Source organism: Annulohypoxylon maeteangense (genome assembly GCF_022496945.1).
Source record: "Annulohypoxylon maeteangense strain CBS 123835 unplaced genomic scaffold GGS22scaffold_2, whole genome shotgun sequence".
Taxonomy (NCBI): domain Eukaryota; kingdom Fungi; phylum Ascomycota; class Sordariomycetes; order Xylariales; family Hypoxylaceae; genus Annulohypoxylon; species Annulohypoxylon maeteangense.
In genome coordinates, this window is record NW_025953249.1 from 2,538,334 (window position 1) to 2,557,949 (window position 19,616).

The 19,616-nt window shown below is 49.2% G+C and overlaps 9 protein-coding genes across 9 annotated transcripts; 5 read left to right on the forward strand and 4 right to left on the reverse strand.

Moving 5' to 3' along the window:
* Positions 1–435: 435 nt before the first annotated feature.
* GGS22DRAFT_153574 (integrin beta-1-binding protein) lies at positions 436–1,976 on the reverse strand. The gene is made up of 2 exons (XM_047959872.1): positions 1,788–1,976; positions 436–1,686 (listed from the first exon to the last, which is right to left on the reverse strand). Exons 1-2 carry the CDS (start codon positions 1,891–1,893, stop codon positions 803–805), a joined length of 990 nt encoding a protein of 329 aa, XP_047823117.1. The 5' UTR covers positions 1,894–1,976; the 3' UTR covers positions 436–802.
* A 614-nt stretch (positions 1,977–2,590) lies between these two features.
* On the forward strand, positions 2,591–3,199 carry GGS22DRAFT_69545 (uncharacterized protein). Its single transcript, XM_047967830.1, has 2 exons — positions 2,591–2,898; positions 2,955–3,199. The coding sequence occupies exons 1-2, from the start codon at positions 2,701–2,703 to the stop codon at positions 3,078–3,080; spliced, it is 324 nt and encodes a 107-aa protein (XP_047823118.1). The 5' UTR covers positions 2,591–2,700; the 3' UTR covers positions 3,081–3,199.
* Positions 2,591–4,766, reverse strand: GGS22DRAFT_153576 (Phosphoenolpyruvate/pyruvate domain-containing protein). The gene is made up of 5 exons (XM_047959873.1): positions 4,016–4,766; positions 3,873–3,965; positions 3,796–3,821; positions 2,955–3,748; positions 2,591–2,898 (listed from the first exon to the last, which is right to left on the reverse strand). Exons 1-4 carry the CDS (start codon positions 4,371–4,373, stop codon positions 3,215–3,217), a joined length of 1,011 nt encoding a protein of 336 aa, XP_047823119.1. The 5' UTR covers positions 4,374–4,766; the 3' UTR covers positions 2,591–2,898; positions 2,955–3,214.
* A 227-nt stretch (positions 4,767–4,993) lies between these two features.
* Positions 4,994–7,455, reverse strand: GGS22DRAFT_153578 (uncharacterized protein). The gene is made up of 2 exons (XM_047959874.1): positions 7,097–7,455; positions 4,994–7,024 (listed from the first exon to the last, which is right to left on the reverse strand). The coding sequence occupies exons 1-2, from the start codon at positions 7,163–7,165 to the stop codon at positions 5,612–5,614; spliced, it is 1,482 nt and encodes a 493-aa protein (XP_047823120.1). The 5' UTR covers positions 7,166–7,455; the 3' UTR covers positions 4,994–5,611.
* A 596-nt stretch (positions 7,456–8,051) lies between these two features.
* GGS22DRAFT_69581 (alpha/beta-hydrolase) lies at positions 8,052–10,110 on the forward strand. The gene has a single exon (XM_047967831.1). The coding sequence runs from the start codon at positions 8,169–8,171 to the stop codon at positions 9,939–9,941; it is 1,773 nt and encodes a 590-aa protein (XP_047823121.1). The 5' UTR covers positions 8,052–8,168; the 3' UTR covers positions 9,942–10,110.
* GGS22DRAFT_69595 (putative hyoscyamine 6-dioxygenase) lies at positions 10,111–11,454 on the forward strand. Its single transcript, XM_047967832.1, has 2 exons — positions 10,111–10,657; positions 10,709–11,454. The coding sequence occupies exons 1-2, from the start codon at positions 10,280–10,282 to the stop codon at positions 11,396–11,398; spliced, it is 1,068 nt and encodes a 355-aa protein (XP_047823122.1). The 5' UTR covers positions 10,111–10,279; the 3' UTR covers positions 11,399–11,454.
* On the reverse strand, positions 11,256–12,827 carry GGS22DRAFT_196884 (Clavaminate synthase-like protein; the record flags this gene model as incomplete). Its single annotated transcript, XM_047965903.1, has 4 exons — positions 11,256–11,968; positions 12,061–12,363; positions 12,422–12,684; positions 12,746–12,827. The coding sequence occupies 4 exons, from the start codon at positions 12,825–12,827 to the stop codon at positions 11,510–11,512; spliced, it is 1,107 nt and encodes a 368-aa protein (XP_047823123.1). The 3' UTR covers positions 11,256–11,509.
* A 642-nt stretch (positions 12,828–13,469) lies between these two features.
* On the forward strand, positions 13,470–16,143 carry GGS22DRAFT_196892 (putative pantothenate transporter). Its single transcript, XM_047965904.1, has 9 exons — positions 13,470–13,867; positions 13,931–14,032; positions 14,086–14,163; positions 14,232–14,319; positions 14,369–14,455; positions 14,508–14,601; positions 14,652–14,719; positions 14,787–15,015; positions 15,095–16,143. Exons 1-9 carry the CDS (start codon positions 13,586–13,588, stop codon positions 15,669–15,671), a joined length of 1,605 nt encoding a protein of 534 aa, XP_047823124.1. The 5' UTR covers positions 13,470–13,585; the 3' UTR covers positions 15,672–16,143.
* An 882-nt stretch (positions 16,144–17,025) lies between these two features.
* Positions 17,026–18,835, forward strand: GGS22DRAFT_177819 (MFS general substrate transporter; the record flags this gene model as incomplete). Its single annotated transcript, XM_047963542.1, has 3 exons — positions 17,026–17,242; positions 17,333–18,439; positions 18,501–18,835. The coding sequence occupies 3 exons, from the start codon at positions 17,026–17,028 to the stop codon at positions 18,833–18,835; spliced, it is 1,659 nt and encodes a 552-aa protein (XP_047823125.1).
* Positions 18,836–19,616: the final 781 nt, after the last annotated feature.

Genomic DNA, 19,616 nt, shown 5'->3' on the forward strand with positions numbered 1-19,616 from the left:
GTCATTTCGTCAGCGTATGTATTATAATCCCCCCTGGCAATTTACTTTTTTATCTAGCAGCCTAGCTGTCTAGGCAATCGATCGGGGATCCTGGACCGATGACATATTGTATTTGTTTAAGTCGTTATTGGGTATTTTATCCCCAGAATCCCGGAATCCTAGTTGCTTAATAGCGATAACTATAGCATTATAGCAATCACAAAATAAAAGAGAATAAAATCAAGTTGACTGATGTTGATGTTGATACTTCAACACACGATAAGAGAACAGACCTTCCGAAAGTTCCCTCTCGTAAGCGTGCGCGTCACACCGAGTGTGTAGCGGGCAATGATATTCGGATGGGGACCCCATTGCGGAGAAACCATTCAGACCAAACATTGGCATGATAAGACTACGGGGTGATCAGTGATCTCACGGTATTAGGGTCATTTAGAGTAACTTGACGTCTTCATGTTGTTATTTAGTTGGGTGTGAGAGAGAGACTACGCTATATCGAGAAATCCGAGAACAAGTGTTTTGTAATCAGAAATACCTAGACTGCTAGAGCGATATGTGAATTTTATGTAGTAGCCGTCTCAATATCCTGGACGAGGGTGGAGGGGTTGGGATCTGCGCAGGGATTGGACAGGCGCTTGCAGATATGCCGGTGTTGCAGACACTTTCCGGAAAGCTCAGCTCGACGCCATGCCGTTTGTTGGTTTGTTTGTCCGTCTTGTCTTGTCCCAAACTCATAGATCCCATGGATGCGACGGATGATATGATTGGAAGTTGAGCGTATATAGTATAGCTAGCTTTCGGCCGACTATACTCGTCCCGCACGTCCAACCTGTAAAATCTCGCCGGTCAACCTCTCGTCACTACGTAGGACTGGCCAGCTCGCGCCGTCTGCTTTGTACAGGCTGACTTCCAGCTTCGTGCCAAGGATCTTATACGTGGACTTTTCCACGTCGATTTTCCCATACAGCGGAACGCTAGTTCTATAGCGCTTAGGTTGCGCGTCGCTGGTCGGGAGGTCGACCGCGATCGCTTGTGTCTCGAACGTAATCGTGGCTTTTTCCTTATCAATCTTCTTGAGGAAGAATGATGCGATCACCGTCGATGGTGTCTGGTAGAAGTCATGTCGCACCGTCTCTAGCAATTCCTCTCCGTTTTCGGAGGTCGAAGTATTTGCCGTTTTGGACTTGCTCTTCTGCTGTCCGGACCCGATGAACAAGTGCTTAGGTGATGTTTTACAGCCCTCGAGCTTCATGAATTGGTCGAATTCTAGCACTCGTCGCTTACAGCAGCTGTATCCCTTGCTACCTTCGTGGAAAATGGGAGCGCCTGGGTGATGAATGCATGTCTCATCCTCTGATCGGCCTTGGCCTTTCTTATAAGTTATATTACAGCCTTTCCGTCGGCAAACCTTTCCATCTGGGATCTCCAGAGACGGGTCGTCATCTTCGGACTCAGGTGGTGGCGGTGGCGCGGTAGGGGCTGGCTGGGGAGTTAAAGGTGCGCGGGTAGGCGCTGATACAACTTCGGCAAGTTTTGACGCTAGAGATTGTGTGGCTGGATCAAGATTACTCGGCGCCTTTTTCTCGATCTCGGGGGGTAAATCCGTTGTACTGTGTTTGCCTTTTGTACAAGGCTTGATCTCGAGAAACTCGTCGAAGGTTAGGACTCTTGGTTTACAGCATTTCCAGCCTTAAATGTAGAAAAATACATGTTAGAAAATATGTTTATCTTGGTAATGTCCTGGTATTTACGTTGTATTTCCTTTTCTCAGAATAGCTTGGACTACGTACCTTTCTGCCCCTCATGGAAGACTGGAGGACCCGGATGGTAGACACAGACCTCGTCCGGATCGGTGTAGACCTTGCCGCAACCCTTGTGGACACATTTCTGGGCCATTGTCGCGCACACGTACGGTATTTTGACGAAGATTCAAAGCTCGATCGGCGTCTTAGTAAGTGAGGTGAATTTGGACTTGTATTTGTTTTGCGATAATTTAGATAATTCATAAATCGCACATGGTTTGTAGGTGAAGCTGGTGGAAGCTGCGAGAGCCTTGAGCTTTCTCACCGCCTTCCTTTTTCGGGAGCTTTGTACTTTCCTTGTCAAAAGTCCCCCACAGAAGCCACCGAGTATCCAGGTACCTATGACGTACCGACGTTCGATTATTGGTATGTGTGAATGTCTATCTGACTTTATCGTAGTATAATTGTCCTCCTATTAGGCACCGCGGAGAAACAGATAGTCTGTCAGCACTCTGATTGGCAATTCTAGTGTCGATGGGATTTGTAATCTTTATGCGAGCAATATGTTTGACGTTCATAAACTCAAACTGATTCGACATCATTTGTTACTGTCATGCTCACTCAACATTGAAGGAAATAATAACAGTTGACACACCAAAAGTTCATCTTAGTTACTTTTGTAAGTGGGGCGGCAGAATCTGAAGCCCCGCCTAGTGGGGTAGACACCTCGATTGAGATATTCAGTAATAAGGCATAGCTAATTATGAGGAGTAATATGCTAATATAACATATACCTCTATACCAGATTATAATTCGTCTACTCATTATGGACTCCATCTTCAACTTAACATACGATTTATACGCAACTCATACGACTAAATTAATTATGATTTTACATGAGGATCATTTCTCTAGGAATTAATAACCCTCTGTCTTTCTATGTAAAGCTTCAAATGCCAAAATGAGAGCTACTTCTCGATTGCTTCAAGCCTGTAGGATCACGCTGTTCACGCGTGAAAACTGCGGGCTTTGTACCACGGCTAGGTCAGTTCTCTCTGACGTCTGGGACACCCGGCCTTTCCAGTTCAAGGAGATCGATATCATCAAATCAGAATCCAAGCCTAGTTGGCGAGATCTATATGAGTTTGACGTCCCTGTGGTATGTAAATTGGGTGAGTATAAAATACCTCTCGTAAGCTGATATCCCCTTCACAGATACACATCAGCAAGTCTTCAGCTCCGGAAGAACACCCACAGTCAGCGTCGAAATCCATTAAACTCATGCATCGATTTACCATCGACCAGGTAAAAGATAAGATGGATCTAGCCGAGAAAGCTTAATTAAAATGGTCTATTATATGACATCGCTTATTATCTCATATAGACATATAGATACGAGTATATCCTTTCGCTGCCCTCCATGAGTAGGGACAGAGAAATGCTAGTTCCCCCACTCCTTTATCATTTAGATGTTCTTAATATCTACCGCCAGCCTTCGGCGCTTGTTGCCCTCGAGCGGCACTCAACGACACGCCTAGCGAAGCCTGCAACAGCGTCGTGTCGAGCGCCGCGCTAATCATGTGGAATCCCTTATCCGCATACTCCTTAGCCTGCTCTCCGCTCGTAGCGAAGAAACCGCACTTTTTACCCGCCTTGTTCGTCGCTTCCAGGATCCGTTCCATGGCTTGCTGGAGCTCAGGCTTGATGACTCCGTCTAATATAGGATGGCCGATGTTATTCCCCAAGTCAAATAGTCCTATGAAGAGCACGTCGATGCCAGGGATGGCGGCTATTTCTTCGACGACATCGAGCGCTTCTTGCGTCTCTATTTGCACCATCGTTAGGAGCGAGTCGTTGGCATGCTGCAGATATTCTGTCATGGATGGAGCTGGGTTGAATCGCTCCATGGCGAACGGAGATCCTAATCCGCGTTGGCCTTGGGGTGGGAATTTGGCGGCGGCGACAACTTTCTTGGCCTCTTCCACAGAACGAAGCAGTGGGATTAGAACCTGGACTGTTAGCGACATTGAATTTCGATTGCTCGCGAGTCACCTACGCCGTGTGCTCCAGCATCCAGTGCCCCTTTTTAGATGTCAGTTATATGAAATCAACGGATTTTACTGGAAATCTTACGCTTAATCATCCAACCCTGCATATCGGGCATTCTCACGAGGGGACTGACACCGCAACTGGCGATAGTTGGAACGGCCTCGTGCATTGCGGCATCTATAGAATCAGCATTTAAATCCTGCCTGTAAGAGAATAAGGAGCTTCACCGTCAATATTTCCATGTTCACAATCTACCATCACCCAATCCACGCCTGCGCGTGCTAGCACCCTCGAGACATTCTGACCCGGCAACGTTTGCCAAACCCCTATACTAGGGGTTTCATTCTTAAGAAAGGCATTTTTCACTACACATCCTTGCAGCATTTTCGAATATAGTCTTTTCAGCGATTGAATATTATAACAAAAGTTAAGATTAAATTTCCCAGAACTCAACAACAAGGTCCGGTTCGCGGAAACAGCACACCGAGATATAAGTGGCACCGATCTTACTATACCAGACAGCCCCCTCAAAGCAGCCATGTTATGTCGTAACGTAAGATACACGGCCGCATCGGGAATTGACATTGTCTTTCTCCAACCTCCGGATCTTCAAAGGAGGAGAATCAAGTTACCACCCGCGGCCCCCTCGCTCATGCAGTATATTAAACTACCGAGAGCGGGGTAGTTATCGCTGTAGGATCTAAGCTCCAGCTTTCTTTGAAACATGCATTACTTACCTAAGATACCTATCATCATACTGGAGGTGACTCGGGTTTTCTATAAGTATAAAAATCATCATACGTTACACCAAGAATGGTTGCGACCTCAAATGTTGTAATTGTCACATTTATCATTGTTTAATTGTTCGAATATGCGTGAAGTTGGATGCAGTTACACTACTCCGGTTGAGGCTCGGTTGCTATATTGCTTGTATATAGGTAAGCTTTCTTAGAGGAAGCATTGATCTAGAAGCTTAATATAACTCTTATATGTGACACAACCTATGACGTTACCTAGCTGGGTAAGGAGGTAAGACCGGCACTCTCCCCGCTAGGCCTTCTCCGATCCGTGATCTTAGTGTCCCACTTTTCCGGGAGTACTCCGAGTCGTGACTTCAGGGAGTGTCTCAATACATCCATGGATGTGATACTCCGCTCTATATGAGGATACGGAGTTTACTCTCATATCATGTAATTGAGGAGGAGTATAGAAAATAATATTTATTTTTAACGTGAAATTTAGATAAGATTCCCAGTTAGCTACCTAGAAATCCGTGTGCTCCTTATTGAAGCATCTCCTGTAAGTCATCTGCTATTTATTTAAGCCTTTATCCTACAGTCTTTCCTCACACCACGTCTTTGTGTTACAATGGTAGAGCGGGGATATATTTTGTGCGTATTTACACACTGTCAATAGATCCTTCCTATGTATACCCTATCCCATTTTAAATCGATTCGCTAGTGGAGTGAACAACACCGTTTCACCCTAATCACTAGTGACCTTTAGTACCTAGAACCACTAAACTCATCCTAGATGATATAAAATGGTACTTGGATGCTATAACCTTTCATCCCAATCCCTCATACTTGCAACTTCTGTGTGAACTGCTCAACACCGGCGTCGATAAATGCCCAACGGATCCGGATAGTGGAGCGGGATAATCATGTTGCTATGGAAATGCATATCTCAAATATTGAGAATTATGAGTAGCATTTGTATCAACATGGTTGGATAGTGCACGGTAGATTGAAGAGGGTGAAGCTGGTAAAATCGATGCTCGTCCCGATAATGCTCAGTAAGAGCTATGCCTACTCCTAGGGCTTTCAAGGGGTAGGATGCGTGACGTCGTTCATTAGCGCGTATGGATTAAGTGTTCTAGATTGTGACATAAAGGTCTGACGGACGGCAACATCCAGGGCCGCCGGTCCCCCCGGCATATTCTGCATGGCGGTGAACATTTGACTCAGGAGCTCGATGTGACTGACAAAGTTACCATTGTGGCTGGCTTCCTCTAGGAGCGCCGTCTCGGCTGCCCAATCCGCGCCCCATACATTTGGCGGTATGACATCACCCTCGTACAGCGCGATTCGGAGGGGCCACTGTAGACGCGGCCACCATTCTTCGTCGTCTGGATCGAATAGCGATATGATACCCATTACCTCGCGGCGTGCTACTCCTTTTAGCCACCAGACACTGTCGAGACACTTGAGTAGGCCAAAGTAGCTAGCAAGGATGGCAAGAGCGCGGGGACGGCGGGTTTCGAGCAACTCAACGAAGCGACGCGAAACGGTTGCGAGAAATACGAGTGGGGCGCCAGTGTGAGGTATCTTGTGAGCCCAGTCCAATACAGCGACGGCGTGCTGGTACGCTTGCCGCGTTGTCTCCTGAGCATCTAGGTCATCCTCCAGACTGATAATCTCATCCTCAACTCCATCCAGGAGATGCCCAAAGAAATTCGCATTCTGGCCCGAAAGATCAAGGTTGAGCGCGGGTTGTGACTCGATTATCGGGACAACGATACCGCTATGGCGCAACCATTGCCAACTGGCAGCTACGACAGCCTTCACGCCCTGGAACGAATGGAACCATGATAGCGGCAAGACATATCCATCAGACCTATCCTTAAGGTCCCCGCTATCGTCTCTAGAGAAGATGCGGGATGCTGTGGATTGGAACGCGATAAGAGCGGCTGTGAGGAACAGCGCTTCGGCATTTGACTCGTTAATACCCTTGCTTAAACTTGCGCCGTATTCGGATAGGGTAGATGCCATATATGAGTGGCTGGCGCGCACCAATTCTTGGTCCTGCGGCGAATGATATCGTAGATGGAGAGCGGAAACGGCGAGGAGAGCGTCGGCTAGGAAATTGGCGCCGGAGAATGCGAGGTTCGGGACAGTGTTCCTCCATATCCTCTCGCTTACCGGCGACGATATGGCGAGGGTTTCGCAGGTGATGGTGGTGTAGTGGTGGATAAGCTTCAGTTCCATCATACGACTACTTTTCGTATTCGCCGTCAGGGGAAGCGTTTCTGGATTTCGGTATAAGGGAAGAGAAGTGTCCGAGTCCATACATGGTGTTGGTGGGAGGGTACTCGTCGACGGACTGTCGCAATTGCTGGATGTCGATGGACGGGGAGTTTCGGCGGGAGTGAGGGAGTCGGCGAGGCCAGGATGTTCGAAATCGCAAGCGACGCCGTGCTTTGTACAATTACCACACCTGGGATGAACTTCATCGCACTACAAAACAGCCACCAGGAACTGTCAGTTTTGCGCCTCCCCCTTTTCATGTGACTGGCCAAGACTACATACCTTTATCTTCCTGGCCTTACATCTGCGACATCCAGCTCGAGATTTCTTATGAGATCTCCTTGGAGGCATTGTCACGCAAGATCATAATCGCTGTCGGAGGGTAAGTCTATTATTGTTCCTATAAGGGCAGATAAACGAAGCCATCGATAAAGACGTCGGAGTCGTGTCTAATCCACATCCGCAAGTAATAAGTTGGCAAGCATTAGATTTTCGGATGCCGAGCGGAATACTTCCAAGATTGTGACTAGTGACCAGGACCAGCAAGGACCAGTAAGGATCAGTGAGGGTGACCAGTGACTAAGGTCGAAAGGTAGATGCGGATTTTGCGGGTTGCGGAATTGGAGATTTGAGGGTTACTGTCAATTGTACGTGCAGCAGGTGCAGGTAGCAGGTGGGTTTCCTTCCTGCCTTTGATATGCTACCAACATGCTAAGCCACTCGTCAAAGTTCGCGGCAGATCCGGGGGCTAATTATCGGCCAATCACTCTTGTTCCATTAGCTTGGCGGGGGTATACATTGTACATATATACATAGTAATGTTACTGTGCACGATGTACGCACATATACGCCCAATACGCGTATAAATCATACCTGCCTGGCTGCCTGCAGTGCTTGCCTCTGTCTGTATAGCGTAAGTACTTCGTACCCGGGCATAGTAATGTTAGGCAGCCACCTCCCCACCCGTTCAATCGTCCGTTATTACTCGCAGCCACAAACTGCGATGTCATTCGGCTCGGCTTTCTTAGCCCCTCCGAGTTCCCGAACCTTGTACCTATCATTATGAGACATATCGTCTCGGTAAACAACCCCTCGGGATCCAAATTGTCCCTTTTACACATTTCGGCCCCGGATACGTCCCAGAAAACATGGCCTGATTACGGAAGTACCCCGAGAAGATTATCAAGTGTGCTTCGAAGTCATTCAGCACGGAGCGTGATACGACCTGATTCTCACGTAAGCCTCAGGGGTTAAACGTGAACGTGAATCTTCCCAGTTATGAGAGTCTAGATTCAAGAGCCTCATAGAATCGAATCGCCTTGTTTCTTCTCTGCTGAAGCTTAACTCTTACGATATGGCGATCTACATAAAGCGATTAACGTGGCTCGGCATCTTCGTCATCGTCTGCTTCGCACTCTTCTGGGGTCGGACATTTTATGGAACCACAAGACTGTCCGACCAATTGTGTTCCATCATAAGCGTTTGTCGCACTGATCCACCTGAGCTCCCTTCAGTTGAGGATTCTCCCGTCGTCCTCGAAGGGTATGGAAACTTCGCCGGAACCACTATAAACACTACATTGAGCGGTGTTGCACTCCCGGCCCCAGTTGATGCTTGGCTAGGAATCGATTATGCCACCCAGCCTATCGGTGAAGGTCGTTTTAGACCTATTGACTGGCCAGCTCCATTCGACGGCGTGAAGCTAGCTACATCGTATGGGAAAGCGTGCATCCAAGATGCCAAGTATATCAGTATAGAAGCGCAGGGGGAGGCATGCCTAAATTTCAACGTGTATCGAACTCGGGGTGTTCCGTTGAACAAGAGACTTCCCGTTTTTGTCTACATCCATGGTGGAAGTTTCAACTTCGGAACTAGTAAAAGTCTGGACGGGGCTGCGTTTGTTGCGTCGTCCAAGGAGCCAGTAATTGTCGTGACCTTCCACTACCGCCTAAACTCCCTTGGTTTTCTACCGTCGGCAATGTTCAGTAATGAGGGCCTCCTCAACCTTGGATTACGAGATCAGTACTTCTTTCTAAAGAATTTCGTGCAAAAGCATATCAGCTCTTTTGGTGGCGACCCAGGAGCTATCACGCTTGGTGGCCGTTCTGCCGGTGCTCATTCTGTGGGCATCCACTACTTTCATAATTATGGCCAGGATGCCGGAAAGCCCTATATGGCCAGAACCATCCTCCAATCTGGATCTGTCACTGCACGAACGTTCCCAAATGCCACTTATCCGTTATATATCCGCCAATTTGAGGAGTATATGGCATTCCTTCGATGCCCTACTAATGATAATGCTGCCGCCTTAGCCTGTCTGCGTTCTGCTAAAGTCACTGATATCAGAAAGATTAGCAGCAAGATGTATGATGACTTCTTGTACAATAATACATGGCCATTCCAACCAACACAAGGAGGCCCGATGCTCGAAAAATTCGGTTCCCAGTCTGGCTATGATGAGACTTTCTTCCATGTGCCAACACTTACAACTACTGTCACAAACGAAGGAAGATGGACAGTTCCAGGCGACAAGAAAACCAATAATGAATTCCTAGAGTATATGCACACAAATGCCCCTCTCTTGACCAATAACGATCTTGAATTGCTGGCATCCTTATACCCGGATCCAGCGACAAATATCAAGTCCCCTTTTAAAGATTCCCCGAAGGAAAAGGAGGCACAGTATGCCCGCCTATCTGCTGCGTGGAGTGACTACGCGTATATCTGCCCTGGGCAAGAAACTGCATATAGGATATCAACCGCTGGCATACCAACATGGAAAGGTCGGTTCAACACAAACAATAGCTTTCCGGCTTGGAAGGGCATTCCTCACGCGGCCGACGGGAAATATACTTGGCCCGAGCCAAAGTCCCAGTATCCGGAGATCGGCCACGTGCTCCATGGCTACTTGTCCAGCTTCGTGACAACCGGGGACCCGAACACACACCGATACCCAGGATCTCCCGAGTGGCCAAGATATACTCCTGAAGGATACGGCCTCGATTCAAAACCGGCACACCAGCTTGTCATCCAGCCTAAGGATACAAAGGTCGAGACGGACGAGATCCGCCGCGAGGCATGTCTATTTTGGAGAGATCCCAAGAGAGCGCCCCGTCTGAATAAGTAATTGGATGAAAAAGCGTTGATTATTACATTATTATACCCATAGTCGTACCAGAATCCTATATCACGTATAAATCAGAAGCTATTCACCTACATCAGCACGTGATCCGATCGTGTGGAGTAAATCTACCCCGAGCCGGCTTGGGGGGGAGGAGTTAGAATGGGTGGCTAGAATGACGTGATTCGCACTTCACCCGGATTGGTGGAGGTGTCAGGGGTCTCTTAACTAAGTTTCCTTCGCTGGACCTTACGATCCTATGCTTTATACTAGGGTCCTTATACCAAAATTGCCTTTTCCTGGGTCGCTCACCTCTATAAATCTATACGCGCAAATTCAAGACAATGGCGACTTCATTCAGTGAGATTCCGGTAATAGACCTCTCACAAGCGGATCACGACTCGACTAGACCCGAGTTGCTGACTAATCTCCGCTATGCTCTTACAGAAGTTGGGTTTCTATATGTGTCAAATCACAGCGTCTCATCGACGGTAGTTGACGAATTAGTAAATGCACTGCCTACTCTTTTTGAGTTAGAAGGCGAGGTCAAGAAATCTGTCGCATTGGAAAATTCACCACACTTTCTGGGTTATAGTGGTGTCGGAAGTGAGAACACGGGTGGCAAGACAGACAGGAGGGAACAGTTCGAGTATGCGACAGAGTTGACGGCAACCTGGAAACCCGGTGTTCCCCTATACGAGCGTTTGCGGGGTCCTAATCAGGTAGCTATAATCTTGATATTATATTCATAATATAATGCTGATGCTTTTAAGTGGCCAGAAGGGCATCCCAAACTCCGTGCCGTGGTAGAAGCTTATATACAAGAGCTTACACGACTAGGCGATCGCTTCTTAGATCTAGTTGCCCAAGCTCTTTCACTTTCTCCTGGGACATTCCAGCCATTTTTATCAGACCAGCATCGCTTGAAGTTGGTGCACTACCCTGCGCTCCCGGCTGGTGATCCTGCCATCTCGCAACAAGGCGTTGGACCACATAAAGACTCCTCGGGGTGGTGGACGTTCCTACTCCAAGCATCACCTCCTGAAGTGAAGGGGTTGCAAGTCCTCAATAAAGTAGGGGCTTGGGTCGATGTCCCAGTGGTTCCGGGTACTTTCGTAGTCAATATCGGCCAGGCTTTCGAAGTCGTTACCAATGGCGTATGTAAAGCGACGACACACCGGGTTCTCTCGGGTCCACACGAGCGATACAGTGTGCCCTTCTTCCAGGGCGTTCGTCGAAATCTCACTAAAGCGGAGGCCGTCGGGTCCCTACAATCACACTTCAGTACGCTTAACATCAGCAAGGAATCCGACGAAGGACACGCGGTCGACTCTGCTTTCTTGAAGGGTAGATATGATACTTGGGGAGAGTCGCAATTACGAACGAAGGTGCGCAGCCATCGCGAAAACGGAAAGAAGTTTTATCCCGAGGTCTTTGACCAATATATTCACGACGATGCCTAAAAATAGTTAAGAAGCCGAAATCTCATTTCATTTACAGGATTTAAGCAAAACAAGCATATTATATCATGTTAGAATTGATTGGATTTACTGCTATTTATTCGCGAAATACGTTTAATCATAATACTTGGCCGCCTTGCCACCGATGATTTCCTGCTCCAACACATCACTCCTCGGCTTATCCCTAGTAACTCCCCGCGCCACACGCGCCTTCACCCACTCCCCCGCCGTGATCCCAACCGCGCTCCCATCCGTCGTCTTATCGTATCCCAGCCGCGCCAATACATCGCTCACCACGGGTCGCAACTCTAGGCTATCCTCCGGCCTCACAAAATATAAGACACCTAGACGGTCGATATCGGCCTGATCCGGTGGCGGAGCGACAACGCGGTGGATGCTGCTCTTCAGGAACCCGTTCGTCAGGAATTCGAGCGAATCTGCGAGGTTCACCGTGATCGATTGCGGGTATGGTTTCACCCACTTCCACTGCCCCTCCGGAGTTCGGACTTGGAGTGCGCTGACGGGCTGCCTGAAAAGAAGCGTTAAACTGCCGAAGTCCGTGTGGCCCTTCACCTGCGCGTTTGAAAACATAGGTACATGTTAGCCACTCAATACACAACATTTCCAGAAGAGGGAAAAAGTAAAGACACTCTAGGTACACATACCCACACATTCTCCAGGATGCGATTCTGCTCCTCGGTCCGGTGGTGGTACTTCATGTATCGCAGGTGGCAGTCACTCTTCTCCTCGTACCGATGTCTCTGTAGGAAGTAATCCTCCGGTAGCTCTAGGATGATGGCGAAGAGAACGAGGAGCTTTCCTACGATGCCGTCGTTGATGTGGCGCGCGAAGGCTTCGATCTCGTCTCTGTTCTCGTTGATGATCTCCGGATGCGACCTCTCGAGCGCGGGGATGAACTTCGGGATGTTGTAGATCTCGGTGTTGTCGAATACACCCGGTTTTACTTCCTATCAACGATATAAGAAGTTGTGTAAGTAGGTGGTCGGTCTGGGCGAAGGTACTCACGCGAAGCCCGAGCGGCTTGTAGCCGTTGTAGCCCCCATTCTCAAGGTCCGCCCGGTATTTCAGCTTCTCCTCGGTTGGAAGCTGGAATACTTCCTTGCCGATGGCGAATTGTCGGTCGACTTGCTCTTGGGTCAAGCCGAAATTGATGATGTAGAAGAATCCGATTTTCTGGATCGCATCGAATAGCTGTGTCGCAAGTCTCTGCTTCCCACCTGGCTCGTCGAACTGCGAGAGATCTAATGTTACAAGATCTGCCCAGTCAACTGTGGGTATACTATTAGCATGTAATTTCTAGTTCGATGGAGACTCAGCTAAAACACATACGCTCATATTTTGTTTCTTGCTCTTGGGTATAGACTGGTGTGTTTGTCTTCCCCTGCGGGATGCTGGTAGCAACGGCGGCCATCTTTTTTTATTCAATGTATAGATCTACGTATCGCATGTATGTCGATTTCACTGAATATGATATGGGTTCTTGCTGAAGCCCCTCTTAATTACACAGCATCGCGACCCAGAGGTATGGTTCGATTTACCCATGCCATAAGTAATCCAGCATCGGTTCCGATACCGACGACCTCCACGATTGCGTGATACAGTTACCAACGTTGATTCCAAATGGATTCATGGGTTTTTTGAGGCGAAGAGAGGGGAACTCGGTTCCAAGTTTCCGGGTTTCCAGCATCGTGGGTGGCTCGCGGGAGCTCATGCGAAGCTAAGCGAAGTCGTGATCATCCTGGCCGATGACGAATCTCGGGCGACACAATCTGATCGGTCGAGAGCCCCCAATCTTCAACTCCAATATCTAACACCCCTACAATATTATCGGGAGAGCTTCCGGAAATAAAAAATTTAGTATGCCAATATCGTTCTGTTAGCGAAGACGTGGACGCGATGGGTTTAGTTCTATAGCAGCACGTTTTCATTCTATCCATAGATAATATCAGCAAGGGCCATTACTTCTTGGCAGATAGATACGCAGAGATTCGTGATTATAGTGGGCAATGACTGGATGTTACTTAGCGGGCCGTTTCTAGCTTGTGTCTTGTTAGTTGACTTGCTCATGTCTTAAAAAGACCCGTCTATCTCGAACGCTGTCGCGTTGCATCAATACAATACTTGGACGGTCTGACCTTTTCAGCACACGCGGCTATCGGTAGTCATTCAATGAGTATGGCAATCTCTAAAACACCTGAGATAAAGACCTCGGAGGCAGCAGGGGACTCGAGTTCGAGTAGTGTTAACGATGGGTTTCATCACGCCCGCAGAGGAGAAATAATCGACGATGTATCTGGCGGAGAAGCTATCGATGGATACGAAGCGGAGCGAATGCGCGCGAGAACAGCTCTGACGGCGGATGAAGAGAAAAAGTTGATTCGGCGGATTGATTGGCATCTTATGCCGTTATGTTCACTTATTTTCATGTTTAAGAATCTGGACGCCGATAATGTAAGTATTCCCTCGAGAATTTGAACTTGGTCTATTACAGTAGACATCGCTAATGGTTCTAAGATCTCGAACGCTCGTATTATGAACAGAGGAACTTCTCAAAACATTATGACGCAGTTATCATTGACATCTGATCAATATGCCTTAGTTACTGCTCTTTATTATGTGAGTTCAGTGTGACAAGTTCAAGGTAAGAATGGTGGCTTATAGTGTAATAGATACCGTATATCGTGGGGGAGGCGCCTTCGAACTTGTTTCTCAAGAAATTCTCACCCTCGCACTGGCAGTCAAGGATCGTAAGTCTCTTCCACGTTACTATGTCTTAATCTTGAATTAAGCAGATATTAACGACCACTACCTACAGATGGTTACATGGGGAATAATGTTGGCGTGCAATGTTGCAGTCAAGAATAAGGAAGGACTATATGTCACAAGATTTCTTCTAGGACTCGGTAAGTACTCCCCGAGTACAGTCTGAGACTACACTAACACCTATCGCAGCTGAGGCCGGGATGTTTCCGGGAATCATCCTACAAATGACGTATTGGTACCGGCCAGATGAAATGTCTCTAAGACTCCTCTATTTCTGTAGGTGCTAGCAATAGGCATGGATCTTCGATGGTGCTAACCAAAATCCTAGATATATGCGGAAATCTCAGTGGAATATTTAGTGGCATACTCGCATTCGCCTTCGATCACGCCTCAGGGGCGCGCGGATTGTCTGGGTGGCAATGGTGAGACCCATAAACCTTTACTTCTAGAAAGGGATGCTAATAAGATATAGGCTATTTCTCGTCGAAGCAATCGCAACAATCCTGCTAGGAGTTGGTGTATGGTTTCTACTACCAGATTGTAAGCTGCTCTGATTTAAGCAACACTTATAAATTTCACCAAACACTGACGGTTCCTATCCCAACAGTTCCCCAGACAGCATCCTGGCTCACAGATAAGGAGAAGGCATTCATACAAGCACGCCTACCCGCAAACGCACCAAGAGCAGCAGAACAGGACTTCAAGCTCAGCGAGATCATAGCCTCGTTAAAAGACAAGAGACTGTGGCTCTTTACCTTCATATGGGCGTTCTTCACAGTCGGTACCTCGGGTGTACGCTTCTATCAGCCAACAGTCATTGCGGACCTTGGCTTCACGTAAGTACCATATCTACTCACCTCACCTCTAATCTCGAAAACTGGAGACCGTTTCTTTCTAACAAACCTCATCCCACAGAACCATCGCACAAGCCCAACTTCTCAACCTCCCCATCACCATCCTCGGACTCATCGTAATCGGCGTAACCGGCGTAATCGCCGACAACGGACGTGTGCCCCGTCCCGTCTTCCCCTTAGCCTTCCTAACCATAATCCTAGCCTGCTACGGGGTAATGGTCGCGTACCCCAGCAACGCAGGCGTGTACGCCGCAACAATGATCGGCAACGCCGTAACCAGCGCCTGGTTTCCCATGATGTGGCCATGGCGAGTGCAAACCACAAGCCGGGCCACAGGCTCCGCCTTCTCGATCGGCTTCGTGAACAGCTACGGCCAGATCGGCGGGGCCGTCGGACCCCAGATCTTCAGGAGCGCGTACGCGCCGCGCTACCAGGTGTCGTTCGCGGCGGCGATGGTGCTGGTGGGGTGCTGCATGGCGACGACGCTGGCGACGTGGTGGGTCACGAGACAGACTGAGCGGGACACGCGGAAGCTGAAGCTGGCGAGGATCGCGGCGGCGAAGAGGGACGATGCGATCTTGGATGATGTGGTGGATAATGACCTGAGGAAGAAGACCGGTGGTTCCGTTGGGGTTTGATGGTTTTGGAGCTTGAGGTATGCGGGTGAGAGGGGTGGTTTAGCTAGATATAGAAGAATCTAGAATCTGGATATTTCTTTCGAAATACTAAGGTATTTCTGTTGCTGATCCTGTCAACACAGGTGCTAAGCTAGTGTATTCCCTTTAGACTTCGCCGGAACTGCTGGATGTAGGTAGTCGTAAGGTCTTATGTTAGTCGAAACCTTTTCGGAGGACCGCACCGGAAACAATGGATCTGATGCAGAGAACTCAACCACCCAATTCCACTGATAGAATTATGGATCCAAGTATACTGCATATATGACCCATACTTCCTGTGCAAGGGAGGAATACACGTTCTTGTACGATTTCCGTTGATTGGACAGTAGCCCATCTACACCGAATGTCGGGACTTGGAGGGCATTTAGGACGAACCCCTGAATTTTCGGAATGGGGGATATAACCACTCGGGACGGGAACGCTTGATACGGATGCATCCTACTCTCCACGTCTATAGAGCGGTCTATCCCGAAAACCACTATAAGCTATAAGATAGGTTAACTTTTCCCAGTTTTTCTAGCCTACCCACACATGATCAACTCGTGGGTAAGTCGCACGGGCAACGGGGGTATCGGGCGGCAACCCGGCGCCCCAGCGACCCCAAAGCCCGCGCATAAGTCTCCGCGTGCACCTCCACACACAAACTCTGACGATTGCTCGCAAACCCGCATCGAGCAGAAGGTGCTTTCGAGGGAGACGCGAGCTTATCCGTCTGCCGAGAAGGGGTCCCCAGAATGCCGCATCAGAGTTTACCTCATGCACACCTATCACGGCGGGCCAGCCAATCACGTCGCCGATCGTGGTTCCCATTACTTAAAAGGCGACCGTCACCACACCTCCGAGAACGTTCGTCGCGTCGTACACATCGCACATAACTCCGTAGCCCAAACCCTCACACCATTGACCTAAAAGTCCTTACATTCCTACCGTACTTTGTTCCGTTCAGGTTATTAACCTACTTGTCTACTTACCTGCCTGCCTAGTACCTGGCTGGCTACTTAGGTAGGTGTCGTCGAATCAATATAAAACACGGAAAACGACATATGTAGGCGGGTGGGCGTGTGGATGGGGATAGACGTGCGTGAGCTGTCCAGTGCATACCTACCCAACCGCAGAAGCTTGCGGGAGCGATATCGCCGCAGGCCCATTCTCCACGCGCACCACGGACAATGGATAAGACGACGAACGCCAGTTAAGAGCAAGGTGGTCCACGGCATTGACCGCGCCTCTCAATCCCTCGACTTACCACTTATCTCGTACCATAGTCGGCAGACTACCTAGGTAGATAGCGCGAGTGAAGACGGACGAGAGAAGCATGTGGGACGCCGTTCGCGAGTCCAGTATCGGACAAATCACACGTCTCGTCTTCCGCCGCCCGGACCTCCTCCCCTACCCCGAAGAGCTCGACTCCTTCGAACTGCCGGCCTGTCTGAGCTGGAGCCCTAGCGTCCTGCTGGACAGCAAGCTAGAAGACGAGTTGAAGAAGCAGGAAGGACGATCGCGGCGCGTGGAACAGTATGTCTTCTCGACAGGTACGGCAACGCCATCCGACGAGAAAGATCTCGAAGCCGGCGACCCGACCGTAGTAATAACATCCGCTGCATCCTCGACACCCGTCGAAGACGCACCCCGCAATAATGGCCCGGACCCGGTGATAGTAGACTGGTACTCGCCGTCCGACCCATCGAACCCGCAAAACTGGACTTTCGCCAAGAAAGTCTGGATCACGACACAGATGGGTCTGTACACTTTCGCCGTGTACATCGGCTCCTCTTTATACGCGCCCAGCGAAGCAGCAGTAATGTCCACCTTCAACACATCCTACGAAGCCGCAACTCTCGGCATCGCACTCTACGTCGCGGGCTACGGCCTCGGTCCCCTCCTCTGGGCGCCTCTCTCCGAGATCCCGGCCATAGGCCGCACTTCGATCTATACGGTCACGCTGTTCGTGTTCGCATGGCTAGCGCTCGGCGCTACCGTAGTGAATAGTTTCGGCGGGTTGCTAGCGCTGCGGTTTCTCCTCGGTTTCTTCGGGTCGCCGTGTCTGGCCGCCGTAGGCGCTACTCTAGACGACATGTTCGCGCCATGGAAGTTGCCGTACGTGCTAACGATCTGGTCTGCGTCGGCGACGCTGGGGCCCGCGCTCGGTCCCATCGTGTCCGGATTTGCCGTGAGCGAGATGGGCTGGCGGTGGAGTGGCTGGGAGCTCTTCTGGCTCGCTGCCCCTGTCTGGCTTCTCATGTTCCTGACGCTTCCCGAGACGAACCCAGAGACAATCCTGCACCGTCGCGCAATGCGGCTGCGCGCGTGCGCAGGCCGCTCCGATATAACGTGCGAGGCGGACCTCAGGCGCGCACACATGCTGACGACGCGGCAGATCGTCGTCGATGCGCTGATAAAGCCGTGGGAAATCAACGCTCTGGACCCGGCGGTTTTGTATACCACCGTCTACGCCTCGGTTCTCTACGGGACGTATTATTCCTTCTTTGAAGCGTTTCCCCTCGTCTTTACCGACATGCACGGGTTTAACTTGGGGGAGTCCGGACTGCCGTTCCTGGCGTTCATGCCAGGCTTGGTGATCGCCATATCGGGGTACATAATCTGGTTCCGGCTGCAGGTAGAGCCTAAGATGCACAAGGAAGCCCCGCCCTTATACGGCGATCCAGAAAGTAGGCTATTCCCTGCCGTGGCGACGACGATACTTGGTCCCATTGGATTGTTCATTTTCGGTGAGTGTAACCACAGCGACGAATGATCTGCGGTCCAATGCTAATGAATGTGCTTGATTAGCGTGGACTTCGCGTCCCGATATCCATTGGATCGTACCCATCATAGGCCTCATGGTGCTCTTCATTTGCTTCGTAATTGCCTTTCAGTGTATGAATTTTTATATCGCGCGGTGTTATCCGAAATATTCGGCTTCCATATTTGCCGCCAACACGTTCGCCAGGAGTTGCTTTGCCGCGGGTTCGATCTTGTTCTCGAAGCCTATGTATGATAAACTCGGCGTCGGTGGCGGCGTAAGCGTGCTAGGAGGTCTGTCAGTTCTTTGCGCGGGTGGTATGGTCTTCCTTTGGCGTTACGGCGATAAATTGAGGCTCAGAAGCAGATTCGCTCAATCTTAACTACAGACGTAGTTACCGGTAGTAAAACTACTATGTGTACATGTATATATAAAGCCGGTTTGCGGATATTGCTCTAGCATCTAAAGAATAGGTAAAATAAGCAAGAGAACTTCACATTTAAAGGGGTGGGAGTAGAGTTTAAACGGCACTAGACTCAAATTGAAGCCACTATCGACCATGTTGTATAATCCGTACTGGCGGATAGTATAATACATTGTTATAATACAAGCCGATGCTGCTGTGCTAGACTGTGGAGTCTCCCTTCCGAAGGGGCATCTTTAACGTATATATTCGAAGCGTAGTGCGTGATTGCGAGCCGAACCTCTGAAGTCGAGCACGTTGGTATATCCGCTATCCGCTATCCGCGCCGCATCCATCTCCGTTGAGTGCCCTCGGGCTTACTGTAACTGTAGATATCCACTCCTCTGAAACTTATACCAGTGCTCTTTAATCCTGACCTGATACGTGCATGAACCTAATGACATAATGGGAAATGCTATGGTATTGTGGAGTCCTTAGTGAAAAAAGATGACAATCTCCTCTCAACGCCTTAAACTGTTTCAATGCAAAGAAAACGAATGCCGCCAACCCTTTTTTGGATAGGTACCTATTTGATTCACGAATGTGAAATCCAGTTATTGACCGAAAATTCGAATGTACTAAAGGCCCCAAGTAATAACCCCCTAACTCCTTTCAAGGTATTGATTCTTTTTTGCCCACGATCCATTACAAATAAGACCACCTAGCATTCGTAATTTGACGCCGTGTATGCAACCCAGGC